Source organism: Vidua chalybeata, chromosome 14 (assembly GCF_026979565.1).
Source record: "Vidua chalybeata isolate OUT-0048 chromosome 14, bVidCha1 merged haplotype, whole genome shotgun sequence".
Lineage (NCBI taxonomy): Eukaryota > Metazoa > Chordata > Aves > Passeriformes > Viduidae > Vidua > Vidua chalybeata.
Window position 1 is genome coordinate 6,264,473 of NC_071543.1, and position 10,918 is coordinate 6,275,390.

At 37.3% G+C, this 10,918-nt stretch overlaps 1 protein-coding gene and 1 long non-coding RNA gene across 2 annotated transcripts; one reads left to right on the forward strand and one right to left on the reverse strand.

Moving 5' to 3' along the window:
* Positions 1-7,201: 7,201 nt before the first annotated feature.
* On the reverse strand, positions 7,202-8,478 carry LOC128795337 (uncharacterized). Its single transcript, XR_008433488.1, has 3 exons — positions 8,388-8,478; positions 7,976-8,282; positions 7,202-7,328 (listed from the first exon to the last, which is right to left on the reverse strand). It is a non-coding gene; the product is annotated as an uncharacterized LOC128795337 (long non-coding RNA).
* A 107-nt stretch (positions 8,479-8,585) lies between these two features.
* On the forward strand, positions 8,586-9,756 carry LOC128795224 (testis-specific serine/threonine-protein kinase 2-like). Its single transcript, XM_053955820.1, has one exon. It carries the CDS (start codon positions 8,707-8,709, stop codon positions 9,679-9,681), a length of 975 nt encoding a protein of 324 aa, XP_053811795.1. The 5' UTR covers positions 8,586-8,706; the 3' UTR covers positions 9,682-9,756.
* The last annotated feature ends 1,162 nt before the right edge of the window (positions 9,757-10,918 follow it).

The following is a 10,918-nucleotide window of genomic DNA, read 5'->3' on the forward strand; positions in this document are numbered from 1 at the left end:
AGAAGCAATTAGAGAAAGGACAAAATGAAATGAGAAATAAGAAAATCTGTCTACTATCCACATTACTTTAATGTTATCTAGAAATTCAACATCCCCCAAACCCCACTTTGCAAGAAAATCCTGTTGTAGTTTTTGGAACATTGAGTTATTTATATCACTGAGGTACAATTAGCAATTTGTTCTCCCCTTAATGCAGTCAACAAGAATTTGAACAAAGAAAATGTGTCATACACCAAACTGCTCAGAAATTGCACTGCTATTCACCTTAAATCACTGAACTCAAACAGTCAAATCAGATCTACAAATAGATAAAAAGAGTAAATAATTTTTATTTTCTGAAAAGCTCTATCAGAAAAGTCATTCTGACTTCTGACAGCTGACAGAAGCAGGTGTTGACATATGTGGTCAATACATTGAAAGGATTATGCTCAATATTCTCTGCTGATGCAGTGATTGCAGGAATTGAAAGTGAAGAAGGTAGCGCCAAAATTATTTAATTATTGATTGTCTACGCATGGTTTAAATTTTCTGTATTATCAGCTAATTTGAGGGAGAGAGAAGCTCAAACAATTGGCATGAGTGCATGAAACTACATAATAGTAAAGTAAAAAGTTTCAGGATCAGATCTGTTTGAAAAGCAACTTGCTGCATAACAGCTTAGTCTAGAATTTCAGTCATGATTTCAGGCTCAAGAAATGTTAAGGCTTTCTGATGAAGGGGAGAATCTTAGAAACATACTATGAGGAGTACACAAAACTCAAAAAATAAGGATCACAAAGACATTATGAATAGTCTACATTATCGAAACCTTTGTAAAACAAAAACTCAAGAAAACAAATAACTGAATAGCTAAAGGACCACCTGTTTTCAAAATTAAGGCTGTTTCATTATGAGGGAAAAATACAGAAAAAAAAAATCAAAGAATAAAAATTTCATGATTAACAGAACAGAGCTCTGAAAAAAAATACTCTGCTGCTTGTGAAATGTAGCAGCTTTTATTTTTAATTCAGTGCTGTTCAGATCAGATCTTGGGGTCTAAAGCAGCAAAGAGAGACAGGAAAAAAAATAAATGGGTAAAAAAGTTTTCAATAGCCACCTCAATAACTTAACCATCAGAAAACTCCACTTGCTGTCTCTTCTGACTCAGATGGGACACAAACTCAGGCCCTCAGATCAACTTGACAGAGATTTCATACATCTATGTTTAGTTATATATTAAGGTGATCAACACTGTGACACTCCTTATAAACCATATGCAATTTTCCACACATTACATTCATGCTCTGTGACTACAGTTTCATTTCTTTGCATTTAATTTGTGGCCTTTGTCCACAGGAGCTGTTTACAAAAAATGCAAAGACCTGAGGAGAAGCAAGGAATGCAGGCTTGTTCAACCCAGAGTCCAAGGAGCAATCACCAGGGCAACAGCAGCTGCTTGCATCCTTCAGGGTAGCAGCTTCCCTGGAATGAAGGGACCCAGCATAATTTATCTGACTCATAGGTATTTATATCTGCTCATTACCCACCAGAATCTACATCCTATTTTTACTGTGGAAAATAAGGGAGGGTAAAACACAGTCACTGGTAAAAAAATCCAAAATTGCAAATTTGGGGTTTGAGCTAAGATATCAGATGAAGTGGGATACATGATAAAACTATTTTCAAGTCCTTAGAAACAATATTTCCTATTGTACACGATGACTTCAATCCTGAATGATTTAATGTGGTTTGATTTGCACCCATGAACTCCTAAGACAAACAAAAATACTGACTTGCAAATTACCTGTAGACACCATTAATGATTTCCAAAAATTCATGGTATTGAGTTTACCAACTTCAGACTATTAAGTACACATTCAAGTAAATTTTTTCTTTAAACTATAGTCTGTGAGCTAATGTTTTTCTATTGCTCTACATCATCATTTCTGACAGTTCTAAACACAGCTCAGAGACTAATCCTTCATTTCCCTTAATTAGTTACCCTCTGCTGTCACTATTTTTGCTCTATGTAAACATCTTGTTTGACAATTATTGTCATAATAGTTATTTTATTGGAAATGTCTTTTTGTTTTTTTCCACAATCTCCTAATTTCTTTTGCAAAAGTCTCTCAAAAAAGAATTGCACTGGTATCAAGGCAATAATTGGGGTTTTTGGAAACATTTAACTTGTTAGATAGTTTCAGTATTCCTTAACATTATTCCTTCTGATTCAGGTCATCACACTGCTGCTCTCTGCTGTCCATAAGAAGAATCCACATGAAATTATTACAGATAAGGAATTCATTTTAGGCTCTATAAGAAATGTATGTACACCGCAAATTTTTCATTTTTAATTTTGCTTTCTTACGAAAATCAAATCTAATTGTAATTGGCAAGAAAATTCATGTAATTGCAAAGACATGAGTTAAACATGAGAAGAATCAGAGGGTTTTGCAAATCAGTTGCACTCACACTTGAATTTTGTACAAGCTATGCTCACCTTGTACAAACATGCTCACCTTCAGTCCTTAATTCTTTATTTCTGTTTTACACAACCTGATGAAAAATTCATCCAATGAATACTTTTCAGTATGTAATGAATGGATAATTAGATCCAAATTTCTACACTGCAAGTGGTCTCTGCATGGGCTGACTTCAAAATAGTACAGAGAATATAGTTGTCACTTAGCAGTGGTTTGCATATTTTCCATCATGACAAGGCAGAAAATGAAATTTTTAAGAACAAGAAATCCCAAAACAGCTCAAAGATTTAATAATGGAAGATGAAAAACATTACCACTCCTGCATGTTTTTTAAATTGGGTGATTTGAAGTCATTAGAATGAATACACTTCTAGAGTAGGAATTCTTCTAAAGGGAAAAATCTTTCACAGTAATACTTTATATAGACCTGGGTTCTCCTACCAACAGTTTAAGAAGAAATGCTATGCATGAAACAGAAAAGAATTCTTGTCAACTGAGGGCACAATCCATGATAGATGTAATTGTGTGAATACATATATCAGGTCAAAAATCTGTACTTAGACATGTACAGCAGCATTTGTGAGAACATAGTTTTAGCCTATAATAAGAAAAAGGATGCAACTGAAAACATGAAATTTTGCACCAAATGGGCTTAGGTGTTCCCCATTCCTATGGCATTATTCTCCTGAGATTCAGTTTATCCTGCCCCTTTTCCTCTGTCCACCACTTATCATTTCACTTTAATAGTACCACCCATAGCTTCCTGAATAAAACCCTTCAGAATCCTGAAAATCTGACAGTTGTGCCTAATTATATGTGCAACACCAAACAGAAACATAGCTAAAACAGAAACTGTGAATCTGTTTTTGCATGGGTATATCAGAGATATTCTGATTTAAAGGTTGGCTGGAAACCTTTTGGTTTTGGCTGAAAACTGGCACAGTGAGCCTATGTAGATTTAGGCCTCTTGCTCCAAAAATCCCTTCATCCATTTTATTTAGGATGCTTCTGCTGTTCCAGTTCCTGATACGATGAGGAAAAGGGCCTCTATAAATGCCTGAAAAAAACACCAACGAAAACAACTCACAAATACAATTTTTTCTGCATTCTGAGTTAACAATAGCAGATGGATTGTTTCCAACACATGGATGGGATTAGTCAGTCTTCCAGGTGCTCATGGCTACAAGCAATAAATAAAACTGTCTTAATTACGATTTAACATAAATTAGGATTAGCATACCCAGGAAGGCTTAGTGGATTATCAGCAGCGTGCATTTTACCTAAGCTAGCATTTTGTGTGCTCTCAGTTATACCATCTGTTTATCTCCTCATGTAGGTTGACTCTGACACAAAAGGATTTCATGACAGGTAAGGTGGGATTTCTTAAATTCTCTACAAAATATAAACCTAAAAGTACTGCCACCCAAGCAACCATGTACTTCATCCAGCATGTGGGATTTATTTTTAATTAAACTGTTTATTTTCAATTTACATGCCTAAAAATGCCCTTGCATACTTTGAAGGAAATGTTCCCCCAATAGTGGTCAATACCTTTGACTATTTCTAGAAACAGTCTGTTCTCATTTTGGTTTTATGCAACATTCTTGTGAAACCTAGACTATTTTCACATTTGATATTCACAGCATGTATTTATTCAAAGAACTGTATTCATAAGCAAAATATTAAAGAAATTTAAAAAAGGACTTTTCTAGTGTTCATACACCCATAAACAACAAACCTAAAACACAAATATGTTTAATAATTGCTTGAAATTTTTTTTTTTCTTTTTGCTTGTGTCTGAAATCTTAATTCACTGAACTTTTATTGTGGAAAATTCTTTTGGTAGGTCTTAGGATATAAACTCTTGTCAATCCAGAGAAATACATCCACAACATCCAACTCTGCACAGTGGAGAAGGACATGAAATATAAGGATTTCAACTCACTCCTAATTCTGACCCAAGACTCACCTTTGGATCACCAAAAAAACCCATTCCCCCCACTAAGATTAGCAATTTGCTTTTCAGTTTCCCCATTCTTGTCAGATTTAGGCAAGATATGATAAATGGCTTTGCCAGAGTTGTCATCACCAGGGTGTTAACATTTCCACATGGATATCAGCAACTCCAGCTGTCCTACAACATCGAACCACAGAGGAGAACAGAAAGCCATGGAGAAATCAGACCACACAATTCCACATTAGGACTTGTACATGAGATTTTGCACTTTAGGAACCAAAACCCACAGGTGCAAGGTTGGAATTAAAAGTCAATCTGAAATTTTTATCTCTAGAGATATCTTCTACAAATAAATCATATTTTAAAATTCCTTCAGACATTGAAAAATATTCCAGGAAATTGCCAAGAAAGAATTTGATGCCAGCATAATACTTCCCATGACAATACTCTAAAAAATCCATTAAATTTATTGTGTGATAATTCTTCCATATTAGAAAACTAGGACAAATGTGTTGTGAAATCTCTGTGAAAAGAAATCATAAATACTAAAAAATCAATACCTAATTCTGGTAAGGCTGGAAAATGCTTTCAACACTCTCATGGTTAAACCCCAGATGGTAACTGAGCCCCACACAGCCACTCAGTCACTTTACTCTGGTGGGTTGGGAAGTGAATAAAAGTAAAAAAACACATGGGCTGGGATAAAGCAGTTTAACAAGGGACTCATTCCCCACTTCCCATGGCAGGCAGTGCTCAGCCATCCCCAGGACAGCAGGGCTCCAGCACCTGTAACAGTGACTTGGGAAGACAAACACCATCCCTCCAAACGTCCCCCCTTCCTGCTTCTCCCCACATTTATATGCTGAGCGTGGTGCCATATTATGGGATATCCCCTGGGTCAGCTGGGGTCAGCTGTCCTGGCTGTGTCCCCTCTCAGCTCATTGTGGAGCCTCTTGCTGGTGGGTGAGGAGCAGGAAGGACCTTGGCTCTGTGTTAGTGCTGCTCATGATAACAAAAACAGCCCTGAATTATCAACAGAAACCCAAAACATACCAGCCACTATGGCCCATACCAGCTACTATGAAGAAAATTTAATCTATCCCAGCTAAAACTAGCACAAATATTATTTTGAAAAATGTATTATCAGCATAATCAATAAACTTCAAAGGCACTTTTCTGATGCAAAATAAAAGGAAAAGAAAATAGAAACTTTTTTTAAAAAGGGGGCTTAAGGTTCTGTGCAGGTGAGGTCCTAGCAGTTTGGACCCTTGCCTTTCATCAGGAATTCTATTCCAGAAAAAAATATGCTCCAGGTACCCCATTTTTTTATAAAATGGTGCTGTACAACTATTAAAAAAAATTGTTTGCCAGAAGATTTAGCATCTAAGGAAATATTCATCTGGGGCTTAAAATGTTTCTACCTTCCAGCTGTTCTCCCCACAGTCAGTGTGCCACACAGTTCCTATAGTACTGACCCCTGATCCAGGGTTAAGTACCTGATTTTTGAGACACTGCTGGTTGCACTTGGGATTACACTGATGCAGAGGGGATTTCAGTGCTCTCTCCATCACCTAACCTTAGAGGTTTGTGAAAGGGGATGACAGCAGAGCAAGAAAAATAAAGCAAACAACAGACAACCAGGTCTGTCTGAGACTTGAGGAGTCCAGCAACTCCATGTGCACAACATGTACAGGAAGGGTTGGTGTCCTTTGTTTTTTCAGAACAAATATAACTAAGGTAACTAGAGAGGAAACTACTGAATTGCTTCTGCCAGATGTAATGAATTAATAGTTTGCTCTTCCCCCTCTGGATTCAGAATTAATTCTTGGCCTATATGGGCATTTCTCTCACTGGAAAATTTAATTTGCATCATTAAAGCCCTGAGTCTATTACAACTGACACAGATGGGCACCAGAAAAAAAAAATCTGTATAAATTTGGTAAATTTGTTAATATTGATGATTCTAAGTATTAATCAAAATTCTAATTAAACACCAATAAGCTGCTTTAAAGAAAACTTTACATTAACACCAACAGAGACAAAAATGTATTTCACCGATAACAGATCTGACTTCTCACTTAGATTTTGATTAAGTTTAACCACATTAACATTAAAGGAATTAACTGCTTTGCTGAATATAGATCCTCTTTCTTAATCCATTGGTTCCATGGTGACATTATGACTGGTCTTACAGAGCAGGGAGCAAATACCTACCACTCTTCAGATCCACTACCTGTGACAACACCAGCCATCAATTACTCAAAAAATTATGCATAGGTCAATACACTCAGATTTGACACTCAATTTTTAATTTATATTAATATAAATTAATTTATATTAATAGTAAAAATATGAGCATTCCCACAAAAACATTATCATTTCCTTAAATTACTGTGAGAAGGAAAAGATTGTAGTAGTGTTCTGGTAATACTGCCACACAGCCCTGGTGGAAATCACTGCTTAAAATTTCACCATAAGTAATAATTTTCTGTATCCCTTTATAAAAATTTCATAAAAGAGACTATAAGAAGATTCACAAACAGGCAGAGCATGCATGATACATTTTGCGTACCTTGCACCAAATATAAAAATGTCTAGATGCAAAACAGATTTCCTAAAGAATTAACAGGCTGACATGAAGATAAGCCATCCACACTAAAAGTTGGGCTGGTTTTAAGCATGAGTAGGTGATATGAGGCTATCCAACATTTAATACAAGGCCACATTTTTATTTACACCTGAAAAGAACCAATTAAATTAATGTCCTGGAAACCACCACATGTAATAGTCCACTGTAAATCTTTATGCATTTTTGCGTGTATTTTAAGGACTTTTCCTCTCTTTTGTTCTTTCCAATGTCAGCACAATGGTTATTGCCTTCCCTCTCACAGTTCAGATATTGGCTGCACCTTCAGGACAGACAAAGACATGATGTTAAATAGCTACACCTAAAATTTGAAAATTTCCATGCCCTTAAGAACATTTGCTCCAGAATAACATCAGGGAGTTCTTCTTTTCCCCTTCCCCAAAAATTTTCCCATGTATGTGGCTGTTGAAAGATTAAAATAAAAATATGCAGAGCAGCATGTGCTAAATATTCACTGCAAATCCTCCTTAAACTCAAAACAAAAGACTTGATACAATAAGAACATGCACCACTTAACATGGAAAAAATCCCAGGTTTAATCCCTTGAGAACTAGTATCATTCCAGACATACAGTTCAACTTTCTGGTTTGTTCATATTTATAGTAACCTTAGAGAATCTAGAATAAAATCTTCAGTTTAAAAGAATGCCATCAGTTTGAAAGCAACTCAGACTGTTTTACTAATATTAAAGAACAGAACTAAAAAATAATAATTATTATTATTATTACTAATACTATTACCGTTATTGCTATTATTGAGAGTGATTGCAGATTTCTGTGATTTTCAATTCTTTAATCTGGTTATGTGGCTGTACCCCGCAATGTTATCATGGATAATACAAATTAACTTTTCTCTACAATTTCTTGCGAATTTTGATATCGCTAAGAGCAAGGAAAAAAAGGTACATACACAGGGAGATTATCTGCAGTGGCAATTTTGAATTTCCATAAAATTATTTTCTTTTGAAATAAGGAACAGACTTCTGGTAGTCTCATAACAATACTGACATAAAACACTGAACTGGTGGTACTCCCTGGTACTTCCTGAAAGACTCAGGTTGGTCAGCTGTTACTGCAATGAAACTCAACAAACAGCACTTATTAACAAACGAGGATCCATCATACCACCACTGGGAGGGAGGGGGGAAGGAAGGTTTTTGAATGCACTGTGCACTGCTCCACAAAGTTTCAGTCCTCAGGTGGTTTTTGTTATTTTCCTAAAATCCACCAAAAATGCCGAGTAAATTGTATTAATTATGTACAGCAGCAGCACAACTGAAAAACAGCATTACAAAACTAAGATATAAAAAGGGTTCTCCTACTTTGACCATCTTAAAAAGAGAAACATATCTTTGAGAAATTGTCTCCATTTTCTGATTGCAATGTGCAGAGGTGACCGTCAATGACACCACAGAGCAGCCAGTGCCTCCATGTTGGGTTTTGGCCTCCATGATGTCACAGAGTAGTTCCATGAAATAACAGAAAGATCCTTCCAGGGTGACTGTTCATGAGATCACCCCGTAACCGCCCACACACCCAGCCCAGCAGTGTCCCCGCAGCACCATCAGGCGTGGAGCACAGCCCACCAGCACAGGATGCAGAGCAGCTCCCGCTGGGGCAGGTCCCTGCAGATCTCCCACGATGGATGCTGTGGTGCTTAAAAAGAAGGGCTACAGCCTCGGTGACACTCTTGGAGAAGGCTCCTATGGCAAAGTGAAAGCTGCCTACAGCCACCGCCTGAAATGCAAAGTGGCCATCAAGATCATTGACAAGAAGAAAATTTCTCAGAATGTCCTGGAAAAATTTCTCCCCAGGGAAATGGAGGCTTTGATGCGACTGCACCACCCCTCAATCATCGAAACCTATGAGATTTTTGAGACATCCTTTGGAAAAGTGTACATCGTGATGGAGCTGGGGGAAAGGGGGAGCCTCCTGAACTACCTGACCAGCCAGGGTGCGATGGAAGAGAGCGTCGCTCGCTGCAAGTTCCAGCAGTTGGCTTCTGCCATCAAGCATTGCCATGACTTGGACTTTGCCCACAGGGACCTGAAATGTGACAACATCCTTCTTGACAATGATCTTAACTTCAAGCTGTCAGACTTTGGCTTTTCAAAACCACTGGCTCAGGATGGAAATGGAAAAACCATTCTCAGCAGCACCTTCTGTGGGTCTCTTGCGTACTCAGCCCCCGAACTGCTCGAGCATATTCCTTGTGACCCCAGGATTTCGGACATGTGGAGCCTAGGCATTATCCTGTATGCAATGCTTTTTGCTTCACAGCCATTTGACAGTTCCAACGTCAGGGAAATGCTCCAGGTTCAGAAACAATGGAAGATTCACTTCATGAAGTCAAAAGATATCTCTACAGACTGCAAGAACCTCATTGTCCACTTGCTCCACCCTGATATGTCCCAGAGGCTGTGCATAGATGAAGTTTTGAGACATCCCTGGCTGCAGACCCCAAAACTCATGCGCAGTCTGCAATCCACAGGAAGGGGTGACCCCAAAGCCTCTGGCAAGAAAAGCCCCAGAAAAAGCAGTATGGCAAATCCCATTGTGCGTAAGTGTAAGGAGTGGAGGAGGAAATCAGATTCTCTTAAGGATACTTTCCTTTAACATGGTCACAATGTTGGCCTAACCTGTGAACAGCATTAGTTTAAACTCACATTAAAGAGAACCTGTCTAAAATTCCATGTGGCAATTGTGTCCCTGCTCCTGCACAGTGCTCTTGAAGGAGGAGCTTTAACACCACCAAAGTCAGGACTGTGAAACAAAGGGGAAATAATGAGGGAGGGAAGTTTCGAACTTTTGGAATATGTAAACAAACTGCAGAGGAGCACCTGGTACGTAATACTTGAAGGAGGAATGTATTTCAAGCAATACAATGCCATTTTTTTAAATATATCTGAATATCAGACCTGGTGCACTTTATAACAATTTATAACTATTTCAGTATCAGACTCTAGGATCTGCCTAGACATACTGCTTATGAATGAAAATTTGGCTGATTTTCTCTTTTGATTCTTTCAACAAAAAAATGTGCAATGGAAACCGTTTCCCTATACTTAAAAATTAACAAGGATTACAAATCAGCTGTACCATAATAGGTTTTAAGTCAAAAGGAATGGGGGAAGAGTTTTCATTAATTAGCATTAATTAGCAAGAGAAATTTAAAAAAACACATATCCAAACATCAGCTGCCTTTTAACTGAAACTTATTGGCTGAGCAAAACATGCATGATTCTTTTTTTCTATAACAAGAAATATTATGTTAGACATTAAAAAATAAAACATATACCTTCAATGCTATGGTTGCTTAGCCTAAAACTTAAAAAATAATGTTATTTTATTTGCATTACAGTCCTGCAAGGTAGTCCAAATCAAGGATCATTCTAAAAGCCTGCAAAATGAGAAGTCTCCTGTCCCACTAGTGTAATACATTTAACTCTAGGCCCCATAGGATTGATTCATCTGGATAAGTTATGCAAGCACACATTTACAGTCCAGCCACTTCCTGCAGAAAAACATCAAAAAATGCCATGTGGGTAAAATCCAATCCCAGTGGAGACTTTGGGAGGTTTATTACTCAATTCTTTGGTACTCAAATAATTGCTTGTCACTTAAAGTAAAGCAAAACAAATATAATTTCATGGGTCTGCTTGGCCAGAGACATTGGACCAATTATTGATCTATGAGGGTATTTATCCAACACCTGAGAATGCACACAAATTATGACCTACTCATAATTTAGTATTGCTTAGAAAGGGTCAGGCTACTATGTTTAACTCCTTATAAAACAGAGAGAAAGCAAAGTTGAAGTGCTACTGAAAAGCAGCAAAGTGTCAAAAATTAC